Below are 13,713 nucleotides of genomic sequence, written 5' to 3' on the forward strand. Positions count from 1 at the left end.
TTCCCTAGTGAAAATTGACATAACAGAAATATAAATATAAAGGGAGCCTACAAACAGGAGGGGAGCCAGCTCTTTAACAAGGGCAGATAACAGCAGGACAAGAGGAAATGGTTTTAAGTTGAGGGAGGGGAGATTGAGGTGGATGTCAGGGGAATTTCTGTACTCAGAGAGTGGTGAGGTGCTGGAACAGCTGCCCAGAGAGGCTGTGGATCCCCGTCCATCCCTGGAGGTGTTCAAGGCCAGGTTGGATGGGGCCCTGGGCAGCCTATATTAAATGTGAAGGTTGGTGGCCCTGCCATTCTGTGGTTCTATGACTCTGTGCTAAAGAGAGTAATCAAATGGCTGTTTGGTGACTTGCACTAAACTGAGTGCATGATAACCCACCAGATCTTAGTAAGCAATTGTTTACTTCACAAAAAACACTGACAGAAACCACTGCTGTTACCTGAGGACTGAAGAGTTCCCAAGAAGAGCATAAAGCACAAGACACAAACCATCTCCCTGTAACACACAGGCAATGGCAAGTAGATACACTGTCACTGCTAGCAATTATGCAATAATCATGTGACCAGTGTCAGTGTGTTGCAAGGACAATCCTGTCCTTCCTTGTACTACCTGCAGCAATAAAAAAAAAGCTCTGCAAAAGTACAGGAAAATTAAGGGAAAGGTGTAAGTGCCCATTTACAGAATAACCAGTGTTATTTTCTTATGCATTGAGAAGTACTGAAGTACACGATTGGCTGGATGACACTGCGTGTACTCACATGATTGAGAAATTTACTGTCTTTGGTAGCCCATCCTATCTGCATCACTCCCGAAGTGATGACTGTAACTTCATAGTACCAAACTCCAGAATCAACACAGAACGTACATCTGACGCTTTCAAAAGATGAGGCATCGCATCGAGCCTACCGAAACCAAACCAAAAGTTAATCTTCTGCAAAAGAAGCATTTAAACAAACTCCTTTTTTTCCCCCCTTGGATGAAGTTTCTTGCATGTAAGGATCCATAGGCACAATGTTAGAGGTAATAAAATTTCAAAGTGCCATCTCTTCACGCTGGTAACAGTCACACCCTAAACACTGAGTAGGCAAGACTGAAATGTGGTCAGTGATAAGAGAAGTGAGGAAGTAAAGCACTGATGGAATCAATTTTAAATACTTAGAGGTAGCCAAGACAGGAAGACCTAATGTCATTGGCTGTCAGCTAGCTCTTACTACAAAGAGCCAAGGTGGTCAACCTTACTTTTATTCTTTATAGGCAAATTTTCATGTAACAGAGGAAATAAAAGAAAACATACGGCTGAGATAAGAATCCTGCTTCTATGGGTGCCTCAAGATTAGGCAACACAAGCACAGAGAATCACACTAGTGAACAGTTTTAGTTGAAACTAAAACTTTAGTGGCTCTGGGCAGCCTGGTCTGTTGGTTGGCGACCATTTGAAACCATGAAATGACATCCTACCTCTAATCCATGTGGTGATATCTTCAGGTATTCACTGACATCGTTGCTGTTTAGCATAGCCCTGATGTTGGTCAAGTCAACCTTCTCATATGTAAACTGCCTGCCTTCTTTTAAAACTGCAAAATAAAATTAGTTCAAATGACTGCTACAGCAAAGCTTCGTTTTGAACATTTCATATAGCAAAAAAAAAAAAATCATTCTTGTTAGGATCCAGTTCACTTCTGGCATAAATGAATGAAGTATTGGCGTTCTGCCTGCAGGGAAACAGCATCACTTGCAGTAAACGTTCTCTAAACACCAGAACATAATAGATAACTCTGTCTAGAGCTTCTTCAGCCTAAGTATTACTTCCAAGAAATCCACAGGCAAACAAAAGGCATGCAAGTTCATACCAAGATGCCAATTGTTTCAGGGTTTACCAGTGTATTTGCATATTCAGTTGGACAGGGCTTTCTCGATTCATCACATGTGGCAAAGATTGTGGGGACAGAAAACATACAAAGAGTTTTCTACTCTCTCAGTTTCAAGTGGGTGAAGAACTTGAAGTGAGCCAAAGCAGCTCTTCCCCTTTTCACGTGGGAGGATCTGAAGCATTTATCTTACCAGGCAGCAAATTGCTGACACGTATACATTAACTTACAAATCAAGATCTTATCTTAGGGCTACTTCTTATTTCCCTAATTTGCTGCAACACTTGGACAGACGTTTACTAAACAACCACCACTGGCCCCACCATACACTGACCGGAGCCCCTTCAGCCCAACAAACCTATTTTCCCAAATTTAACCAAAGGACATTAGAAACCAGCAGGTCCTCAAACCTCTTTCCTTGGAGAATTGCCACTAAATGAATCCATCCCTTTGCTATACCTACACAGATTGTCTAAACTCCACTGGGCACAGAATCCAACCTGGCGTTTCAAATAGTCTGGGTGATCTGTCCATTTCTCTAGCAGGATCAGTTGGTCACTAATGCGGGATTCAGAAACTGTCATTTTATTTTCACCTGCAATTTGATAAGAGAAAAAAAGAAAAGAGAAACTCCTATAAACCAACACCACATTTAGTTAACTAAGTAGCATTGCACAAACACAGCAGGAACAGAAAACAACAGCAAAAAAAAAAAAAAACAAACCCCAACATACCAATTTTACATCCCAGCATTACAAACAGCATTAAGTTCTACTCCCAAACTAACCTTGCAATCAGATACAGCACTTCTCTGCATGGAGTCAGACCAGAGACAGTCAAACAGTGGCTGTTCTTCATCTTAATACAGATGTTTTTTTCCCTCCCAGTAACAAAGGTTTCATATTGTAACTCTTTATGATGCAGTTGCTTGTTGAGGAGTACTGAGTTCCAGCAAAACTCTCAGGTTTTGTGGGTGGGGGTGCCATTCAAGCAATAAATACTTCTCCTGCCTGCAAGCACCCAATCATTGCTGTTCTGAGTCTCTTTGATACAGCTTTATTTCAGTGACAACAGCCTCATGTTATAAGACCTATGCAGCAGTTTCCAAATGATGAGCTCTGCAGTGAGCTTCTGCAAATAGCTCGAGGGTGCTGAGGGGTTGCACTAACACAGTAAACATTTCCTCCTCCTTTTAAGTGCACCAATATTTCTCTTCTACATTTGCGTTCGTATCGTTTCAGTCTCTCTTACTTACAAGAAATGTGACCTGATGAAGCAAATGAGAACCACACGGCACAGAAGCTGTAACGTTACTGTTAAGAGCAGTACTGGGCTGATACTTACTTGTCTGTGCAAACTTCTCCAGTGCAATTAGTGCAAAAAGCATCACGGTCGGATGGGACTGGAAATTCTAAACACGAGCAGTAAGAACAGTCAGTAAGTACATGATACAGGTGGGCAGGAAGAGCTCTGTCACCAAATGCCTTAGGTTGAAAGTCACCTAGCCCCTCCTTCTGCCAACAGTTGGCTCGAGCAGATCAGGATGCTTTGGCCTGTGGACTTCTGAGAATCTCTAAGGGTGGAGCTCAATTTATTCTACCAGCTAGGAACACCAACAAACCACACACAGACAGGATGCATCAATTTTCTCCCTGCCCTCCAAGAGCTCATAGCAAATAGCTTGAAGACCAATCCTTCCAAATTGACCATCTTTTCATCTCACAACAGTCCCACAACTATGCAACTGAGCTAACAAGTGGAATCAGAATTGACTTTTAGGTCTTAGCATTGACTTGAGAGCACTGAATAGAAACTTGACCTTTCTAGAGCAAAGGACAGAACTGCTTCTCCAAAAGCAAACAAACAAAAAACCCTCTCAGCTTTCTGAAAGGCTTCCATGAAGCCTCATTCCTTTAACTTACAGTAAAAACAAAGAACACAAAGAGGAAGATGAGGACCTTAAGCGTAAAGAAAGTAATCCAAAATAATTATTGCAGAGAAAGAAAAAGAAGTTTGCACTTGACAACAGAACAGAGGAATACTGATGAGAAGCCCTCTGTATCACAACATGCAGCAAGGTCTGGTTACTTTAAATATCTTCTTAAAACTAGGAGATAGGAACAGCAGAGTCTCGTGTATTTTAGGGATATTTTCACTGGGACTTTCTGAACTTAAGTCTCAACTTTCTGTACATTATCAGTATTTACCAAACAACCCAGACTTCTCACACGAAGCTGTTCTAATCATAACATACGGATACATGCTAAAGGATTGAAGGCACTTACCAAACTGTGAAGTAAATATTCCAATATGCCTGGGCTGAGTAAGCCTATACTTGCAGGACCTGTAAAAATATTAGAAGTTAGATCCATCCATGGGAACTACCAGACATCCACCACTGCTTAGAAGTGTAATACAGAGCAGAAGAGTCTGGCTGCCCTTTAACTGCAGAGGGAAAGTATGAATCATAGAATGCCTTGCATTGGAAAGGACCCCGAGGATCATCAAGTTCCAACCTCCTGGCCACAGCCAGGGCCACAAACCTCCACAGAGGCTGAAGACTCACTAGCTCCATTTACCAGCAGCTCTAAATAAGCCAAACCAGGGGTCTAATACAGCCTGATTGTGAACTATACAGTTTGTAGCAGCATCACGACAAGTAGTCAATTAAAGAAACTGCCCTAAAATACTGCCTGTTCATTCAGGAGGGATGCAAGGGAACTCCAGCAACTTGAACTCTGAAAAGTTATAGTGGATTCACCACAGCATGAACAGATTTGCTGTCTGAGCTGCCGCAATTAGCAGGCATTGGGTCTCATTTCAACTTACTGTAACGAGAAGGTAGAAATATTACAGTGCAATATATTTCCTGCTCTCTCTACTTCAACAGATACAGTGAAATTATATTTTTAACAACAGTCAGGTGATTCTAGACAATCACTTTTTCTCCATTTCCCTTTCCTCAGAATGGGAGCTCAACACTAGATACAAAGATCATCAGCAGGAATTAAACTTAATCATCAGTTTCCAACAGAGCACTTAGGAAGCTAAGTAGTTTGGTATGAAAAGTCACCTTAAAATGAAAGTCCAACAGTGATCTTTTAAGTAACACAGCAGCAAAAAGTCTTTCCAGCTAGGTACAACAGAACAGCATGTGTTTAGCAGAAACAGCATCTCTCTTCTATCTTTCTACCCAGCCTCTAAGTTAATACTCCTGTCTATTGACTATGGAACCACATGTTCACAGTAACTCTGAGAGTAGGGCTAGGTCTAGAGATAAGACTAATTACCAATGCTAAGACCACACACTGTAAGAATGAACACAGATTCACAAACATGTGTCAAACTGCTAACCAACCGACCAACAGATTTAAGTATCCGGGATTTAAAGTGACTCATTCAGATCCAAACTGGTGCCTGATGACTGAATCTGTTCAATGTTTTAACCAGAGTGGAATGGGTCACACCTGTGAGACAAAGCATCCACTCCATGCAGAACATTATTCAGTTCTAAGAAAACTCAATCGTTTGGATTGGGGATGAAAGACAGAGGTACTCAGCAAGCTTCCAGAACAACCCCTTGGCTTTACCTGCTAATTTCTCAGCTAAACAGCCCAGCACTGCAGTTGTATTCCGATGTTTAGCAGGGTGGCAAGCATCGTGACAAGCAGCAGCTCCGCTTAAGTTTAATATTTCAGTTAACTTTTGTAATGCATCCTGCAAAAGAAAAATCAGAAATCTCTTCAGCGTGAGATAAACAGTTTTCCCCCAACTCAAAATGTTATTTGGTGGAGTCACTGTCCCTGGAGGCGTCCAAGGAATGTTAGATGTGGCACTGAGGAATAGGGTTTAGCAGGAAGCACTGGTGGTAGGCAGATGGTTGGACTAGGTGGTCTTAGAGGTCTTATCCAATCTTGGTGATACAATGTAAAAGTAATATGTCATAATCACAGAGTCACTAAAACCAGACAGCACAGGAATGGTTCTGTTTTATTAAAAAAATAACAAAGAACAGATGGAAGAGAAGTTCAACATATCCAAGGTCTGTAATTTTACAATTACCACCAGTCTCTTAGTTTTTGTTATGATCTACATCTAGGCACAGATAAGTGAGCCACCTACAGCAAGAGGAATTCAACGCTAGGAAAAGGCAAGACAACACCAGTGATATCTATGGCTGTATCAATTTAGGATGCTGCCAGCTTTACGAGATGTCCTGAATGGTATCCTTCAAAACATGTGATTTTCTGTAGTCATACTGATTTAAGAAATAGCAAGAAAGGTAGTAAATAGAAAATGCTGTGCTTTGACTTGCTCCATTCAAGCAGTACAGCGTGGACAAAATTCAAGATAGGTTTAGATGGTAACCCTCATTTTCAGGGTAGGCAGGGGTTAATCTAGAGCCAAGTGATCCAACAGAGAACTCTGCCCTCCAGGATTTCTAAATTCCCCTAACTTTCCAGACTTCATGAAAATTTCAGCTGATTCAAATATAAACTACATCATCTCAGGCTGGGATCTAATTAAAATAGAACTTCTCATACTGAAGTCATCAGCAGGCCTTTTGAAGAAAAAAATAGCACTGCTGAAGTTGGATGCTTATTTTGCTGTTCAAACAGCAGTCTGAGCCATGCTTACATCAATTTTCTGCACTAGAGTCTGAAATTTGTATAGAGATAAGACTGAAAAGCAGTTATTCTCCTAAAACAAATACCACAAAAGCAGAGCTGATGAACAGGACTGACATGAAGTGGAAAGAATGGTGAGGGCAGAAAGGATGACTGAGCCAGAGACTCAGGGTGGAAAAACCTAAAATTAGACTCCTGCCATACCCTGTTCTGCCTTTAGATATTATTAAAACCTTCAGAGACATCAACTACTTTGAGTTAAATGAAGACTTTATAGGCTGAACAGCTTACTGTGCTGCCATTTCGACTTTATGGACTTCACAGCCTACCATAACAAAAACCAGCCTACTGTTCTCCAGCTGCAGCAGGAGTTGGGCACTGACTTAAATCCCTGAAAGCCAAATACTTAAGCTTATTCTGAATATGGAAAAAAAAAAAAAAAAAAAAGAACGACAAAGACTTTAATAGGCTGCACATGACCTGTAGATCCTACAGCTGTAACTCCCTGCACTTTGCTGTGCTGTAAAGAGATTGCAATAGGGAAAAAGCCTCTGAGCAACCCCAGGAGGAAGTACCTTATTGCCTCTTACAGTCAACTATTTAGCAGCCAATTGTATTTCAAAAGTCACAATGCAAGTCACCTGATGATTCAGGAAGTTGTACAGCTGAAAAAAAACCACAACAAATTCTTCACGTGGAGCAGAGGTCTGCATTTCCCTCGTTAAAGTGTTGGTACCAGCACAGCATGAACACTGCAGACTGCATTTCCATCCCAGGCCAGTTTTATGGTCAGCAAAGAGTGTGCTCAGATTTGCCAAAGCTGCATATAGGTATTAAACAGTTAAAGTGCTGTTTCTTCAACTCAGGATGCCCAACTGCACTGCATTCCTTACGTGGAAGGAAGAAACAAACTAAGTAGTGAGTGGTGCATATGCAGCTTTCAGATATTAGAGGAAAAAAAAAAAGCAGAACACCCACAGATGTTCACTGCACAGCACGTGTACTGCATGGCAGAAGAATCACAGAATGGCCTGGGTTGAAAAGGACCACAAAGATCAACTGCTTCCAACCTTCTGCTACATGCAGGGTCACCAACCAGCAGCCCAGGCTGCCCAGAGCCACATCCAGCCTGGCCTTGGATGCCTCCAGGGAGAAGAGAGCAATGGAAGCAGCTAAGGCCCAAAGTCTTCTTGTTCTTCCCCAGAAAGCTGTGTTCTTTCATCTTCTACTACACTGCTTTTAGTGTTAAGTAGAGATTAGATGCCAGGTCACCAAAAATGACTCCAAGTTACACCCAATTTCTGAGCAGTTAACCGTCCTGCATAACCAATGAAACCCACCCAGCAACTATCGTGGCAACCGGGGCCAACTGAAATTCAGCTGCAGATAAACACACAGTTTCAACTTACTTTTGTTGGCAGTGGGCATTCATCAAGTAGCAGCGTTATAACGGCCGGCCCCAGCGGATCCTCTAGAGGAATAACTCTAATTAAAGACTGGACAACTTCCAGCCAACCTTCATCTGTCAACCACAAAAGAGAAGTCATGTTTAGAATTAGCACCACGATCCAAGAGTTCAAAATACACCAGCAATGGAAATTTAAGTTTTCAATCATTTAAATCACTCAGTGAGCTTCTAGGCACGAGGAAAAATAACCCGTATGTTTTAAATTTTATAGCAATGTCTTAAGTTTGTAACTTGGAAGTCTAATTTCAAGGAAAAATAGCAAACATTGGTATTGTTTGGAGAACAGTCCTGCCCAAGCCAGAGCATATTCCAGGAAGGAACCCTCCTAAGTGTGGACAAGCACTTGGTTCCAGCATCTCAACTCAAGAGCTGAGTGTTCAGTATTACAGCTGAATACACTGCACTCATAATGATACTGAAAAAATATGCCTGGCCAGAAAGAAAGCATCCTACCTGCTCTGCAAATAACGTGAACCTCAGAACAACTCTATCAGCTTCTCCCATTTAGCCTTCTAAACAAACCCTGATTAGATAAGGAAATAGTATAGGTAGGAGGCCTTGTCTGCTCATTAATGTGCATCAATTAGATGTTAACCAACTACTAAAAGACTAAGCAATTTGGATTTAAAGAAAAGTTGCCCAAGAAGTAAAAATAAAGGTAATTGCGTCTGCATACAAGTGAGGTTGGAAGCTTTGTGCTCCCACCCACAATGGCAAGTAAATCTAAATAATACTTCTGATCTTAGGATTTGTTAGTACATTACTCCAAAACACATTTTACTGAATTGCTGTCATATCTGATCAAGTTGATTAGCTCATTCTAATGCAGAAACACATTATCTGGGACCAGTACCAACTCCGTTAAGAGACTTCATTCAACTCTAGCAGAAATTTGGTACAGATCTCCAGTTGGATGAGTTCCTCCTCCCATAATAGAGGTAAGTAACCCTCGTACTGACACAGCTTGGCATGCAGGACAACTTCAGTACAGTACTGGAACAACTACATCAATAACCTGGAGGTCTAAGGACAGCAAAAACCTAAACAAAAGGCGAGCAGTATTTGCCAGTGGAGAAGTAGAGACTTTGAACCATGTTTACATATATGGGCTGATTCTGCCCTTGTGCAAACAGGCATTCTTTGTGGCTTATGGTTTAACGTGTTTGCATTGAACTGCTCACATAGGAAGTATAAGAGAGCTCAAAAAACTCAGAGAAACACCCAACAGCTCAGTGGATCTTCTGATGGGCAGAACAGTGTTTTGGAGTCCAAGTCCCTAGAGCTACAGCAGATCAATAAAACTCATACTAGCAGTGCAGTTATTTTGCAACTAAAAGTAGTGTTTGGTTTTTCCCCTCTGGGAATGAACTGAAATGCCCAACACGGTGCCTTGGTACCTGTTTCTGCCATTTCATGCAACGTGATCATTGAATAAGGAGGCTCCTGGTCGCTGAAAGAGATATCACACAGGTCAACATTTACGCACAGCCTTCAATGCAACACACTGAATACAATGATAACGACACAGAAAATGAATCCACTAAGCATTTAACAAAGAGAAAGTCACATTAGCTGCAATGCACTAATGCCATTTTCAGATCTGAAATACAGGTGGGATTTAGGCTGTTTTCTGGCTTAAAAAACACCTGCATATCTACAGGTGTAATAGCTGGTATGTAAAGTGTTACCCATATCTGCAGGTCCAGAATCTAAATACGTTGCTTAGGCTTATTGCTATCCATTAGCAAAGTTACTCAGAGTAAGGAACAGAGGTCACAAAGTGCACCAAGAGCAGTGCACAAGAGATGCACCATAAACATGGTTTGCTCAGAAACTGCTTCTCCCCTCCATCCCTCAATTGAAAGGCAAGCAATCTAGCAGCCCCATGCACTACTAATTCATTAACAAGAGCAGCAGGAAGACATTAAAGCAGTTCAACAAGAAATATTAACCCCAATTCCCTTTCCACCATGGAAAAAAAGTTAATAATAATGCAGGTTGGACTCGTTCCTCAGTTTGGTTTGATGGAGCAAGAGCAAGGACCTACGGCCAGGTACATCAGACAGTGCCACTGGAAGCACCCAAAGCAAAGTCTCCAAGTCCTGTTGAGTAAGCATCTCCAGGACCACAAAAGCTTACGTGGTGGCACATCCTCAATGCTGTACTCAGTGCTATTTCAGCATTATGAACCAATCCCAGACTCAGAACAATACATTCTGCAATCAATCTCTGCCTCACGGCTTCAAAATAAGACTGGAAATGCATAACGCAGAAGAATTCATCATGCAGATAATTAAGCTAGTTACTGCAGAATTATGTCCCCCCCAGCATTTGCCTATTTGGAAACAAAACAATTTGTGAAGCAGCACTCTGTATGAATGGCAAAAAATCAGAGGCTTAGAAATGGAACATTACTCCTTCTAGGAAAGAGAGATATTTGGACAAGAAAAAAATCAAATCTCAAACAGTGAGCAGGGAAAGGAAGTGTCCATCACAGATCACACTATAGCAACTCAATCTGCAGTACATCTCATGGCATCCTCAAGCATTAGATTTTATTACAGAGTTTAGAAGAGGAATGCCAGGAAGGCCTTGGCCTCCCACTGCCCAGACTCCACTCTTCGGCCCTTCATTGCTGTGCTATCACACCAAAACCTACATTTCCAACTGAGCATTACGTACGTCTCCATTTAAACTACCTGGACTTGCACATGGTTTTTGACATGAAAATATGGCTGTCCTCTTCCCTACCATTTCCTTCTTTTTCAGTTGTGGTGCTTCCAAGAAGATAAAGCTCCATGAAGAAACAGGTGATAATGAACATACTTAACCCTGCAGACTGGAAAACAAAACTTCCAGACGTGGATTTTCTTCTTCCTCCCCTCCACTGTTCATTCCTATTTACCTAAGAAGGGTCATCATTAGCTTAGTCTCACAGAAGGTTCCTTAAGCTTCTTTCAGGCACATTTGGATAATCTGCCTCATGAAGATGCTCCCCCACTATTCGCAGCCCTAGGTCTTTGTCCTACAGAACGGAGTCTTGTCGTATTTGGCTGTTATACAACCAGATGTGTCTCATCACCTGCTGCAATATTTAATCAACAGACCACAGTAACCACGTGGTGCTTGCAAGACAGAATCTGGAGCACTGTATGCACTTTTGGGATCCCCCGTGTAAAAAATAGGGAGCCCACAGGAAAAGGACCCAACTGCAATCTCCTGGAATTGGTCAACGCTTGCCAAGCCCTGAGCCACCTGCTCTGACTGGGGCTAAGCTGGAGGTTGGGGTGGATGAACTTCCACAGGTCCCTTCCAACCTACTGAGGGATGTGGTTTAGTGGGCGTGCTGGTAATGGGTTGACAGTTGGACTAGAGGATCTCAGAGGTCTTCTCCAACCTTAATGATCCCACAGGTACGTGAGTCTAGGGAAGCATTTCACTCAGCCAGTATAACAAGATACCACAGCTTCAGGAATTTGTCTGAAATAGGACTTCAGGATCAGTGACCGTGGTTGTTATAATTCAGCAGCAAAGGAAAGTACTTACGAGATTACAAAACTGACTGCAAGAGCAACAGGACCAACTACATACAGAAGCGTTGTGAAACAGCCTGAAGAGATGACCTCAGGGGACAGGGGAAGGCATGAGAGGTCAGGGAGAGGCTTTCAAGAATTTTGCACAATTTTCACATCATGTTTTGAAGATAGATCCTAAAGTAAGAGGCAAAAAACCAAAAGCAACAACAGCCACCAGCACCAATCCCCTCCCAGCCCCAACTGCACTCAGCTGATACCACACACGCCTCTTAAGCTTAAATTCTGCTATTTCCTCTTCAGCATTTTACAACAGGAAAGCTAACTGTTGTAAAATGTTGCCCTCCTCCACGGGCAAGGAGCAAGGATACAGGTAGAATCAAGCAAGGCTCGTGTATCCTGAGCCTCATCCATCCCACTGGTGAAGCTACAGTAACATTTTTCCTTCTGTTCTGGTCTTTCTCATTCCTAACCTGCACCTAACCCAGAAGAGATGAGCTACCTTCACCCTCCAGTCCCTGAGGACCTTTTATAGAGCTCCATAAAAAGTAAAACAAAACAAAACCGCCCAAATAAGTGTCTATCCATAAATATCCCACACGCCCTCGATGGATGCTTTGAGCATGCAAGGAATGCAACACTGCAATCATAAGCTGAAGAGACACAACATGCAGACTTTAAAAAGTACTCAGAAAGAAAACCTCAGTCTCTTTATGCAAACTGACAACGATCAAAGCCCTCAATTTTGTTGAGCCACTTCCAAAGAAGTAGATGCAGCCTGAGAACAGAAACCTTGCTTAGCAGTCAATGTTTAGACAGAAGCTGCCAAACTCTGTAAGGTTGCCGCTGCCTAAGCTGTGTATCTACACCAGATAAGCAATACTGAGCACACTCCTCATCCCATCTGGGTGTAGGCCCACACAGGAAGGTGAGAAAGCTCCTCAGCTCCTGCAAGAGTCTGTATCTGGGCGCTCAGGAGCTATGGCTATTACCTAGGAAAGGTGCTCCTCTCCTAAGCCTCCAGATGGAAACACGCTGCTGCTTCAGGGAGGGCCAGGTGTAGATCGGTGAGAGGATGGAGTCACAGTTTGAGAGAAGACAAGAACATTGTATTTTCATTCATGTTGAATTATTCCTTGAGGTGGTACTTACTTATCTACTAACGTCCGAATTACAGCCAGTGTGTCAAGTACTAGCCCATCCACATTCTGTTTTTTCCTTCTTGGTTCATGAGGCCCTCTCCCCCTCCTAGGTGGTCGGACAGGGTCCCTTGGGTGGCTTCTTCCATCAGGTGCACGTACCCTACTGCTCTCTGTTTGTCGATGCTGAGACTCCAAGCCGTCTTCTGCTCCGCTGTCATCGCGGCAAACGCAGGAGTTCCCCATGGTGCCAGCCCCCAAGGCTCCCAGCAAACGGGGAACGCGGTGCTCTAGAGTCAACAGTAAACCTTGGAAAAGGCTTCTGCTAGCATAGAACACAAGGAAAGCAACTACAATCATCTAGGAAGTTTTAAGAGCAATGTTTGTGTGATCCTGAATTGTGATTGTTTGCATTATATGCGTTGCTGCCAGCAGGAATGAATGGAAGTTGGAGGCTTAATTTCCGACAGAATCGGTTAAAAAGGACATTGGTCATCCAGACGGAGGGCTGAAAAAGCAAATCCAAAACAAGAGTCAGTCTTAAGTTTGAGTAGCAGAAGAATTCTTGTATTAGTAAACACAACTATCCATGGCATATCAAATAAACTAAGAAACAGGCAATTTGCACCTGCAATCCACAGGTGTAGGGGAAAAGGATGAACGAGGAAGAGCAAGAAGTTCACTGCTCGGGTAGCTTCTCCCCACACTTCATTTTTACACTGCCTGATGTTTTCCAGTTCTTGCACGTTTTTTGGCTACGGAGGAACAATTCTGTCCTTACGTCCAGTACATTGTCAACTTTTAAGTATTAATAAACCACCGTTTCATGTTCTCTTTACTGCCCATACAGACACACTGCTTGGGCAATCAAACTGAAGGCTGCACTGTTCACACTAGGAATACTCAAACTAATCTGGAGACAGATCCTACAAGTTAGCCCAATTTGCCAAGAACCAGTCCTACAGTTGTGGCCTATTGCAGCAACAAGTGGACCGAACCAAGCGTTCAGTCCATCTGTGTGCAAATACATCTTTTCAGAACATGTCTGCTTCAACTGGATTCTAACCCAAA

At 42.5% G+C, this 13,713-nt stretch overlaps 1 protein-coding gene across 4 annotated transcripts in view; it reads right to left on the reverse strand.

Annotated features, from left to right (window-relative positions):
* The window catches only part of RSPRY1 (ring finger and SPRY domain containing 1), a 32,497-nt gene that overhangs the window by 10,387 nt on the left and 8,397 nt on the right, over nucleotides 1-13,713 (reverse strand). For all 4 annotated transcript variants that reach the window (XM_085235377.1, XM_085235378.1, XM_085235379.1 and 1 more), the window contains 9 exons: nucleotides 12,656-13,150; nucleotides 9,368-9,420; nucleotides 7,912-8,024; nucleotides 5,465-5,591; nucleotides 4,160-4,218; nucleotides 3,219-3,285; nucleotides 2,338-2,469; nucleotides 1,465-1,580; nucleotides 765-908 (listed from right to left, as the gene is read on the reverse strand). In XM_085235377.1, the coding sequence (XP_085091503.1) occupies nucleotides 765-908; nucleotides 1,465-1,580; nucleotides 2,338-2,469; nucleotides 3,219-3,285; nucleotides 4,160-4,218; nucleotides 5,465-5,591; nucleotides 7,912-8,024; nucleotides 9,368-9,420; nucleotides 12,656-13,002 (1,158 nt within the window). In that variant the 5' untranslated portion in view covers nucleotides 13,003-13,150. The remainder of the gene's footprint in view (nucleotides 1-764; nucleotides 909-1,464; nucleotides 1,581-2,337; nucleotides 2,470-3,218; nucleotides 3,286-4,159; nucleotides 4,219-5,464; nucleotides 5,592-7,911; nucleotides 8,025-9,367; nucleotides 9,421-12,655; nucleotides 13,151-13,713) is intronic.

The sequence above is a fragment of the Meleagris gallopavo genome, chromosome 13 (assembly GCF_905368555.1).
Source record: "Meleagris gallopavo chromosome 13, MGAL_WU_HG_1.1, whole genome shotgun sequence".
Taxonomy (NCBI): Eukaryota; Metazoa; Chordata; class Aves; order Galliformes; family Phasianidae; genus Meleagris; species Meleagris gallopavo.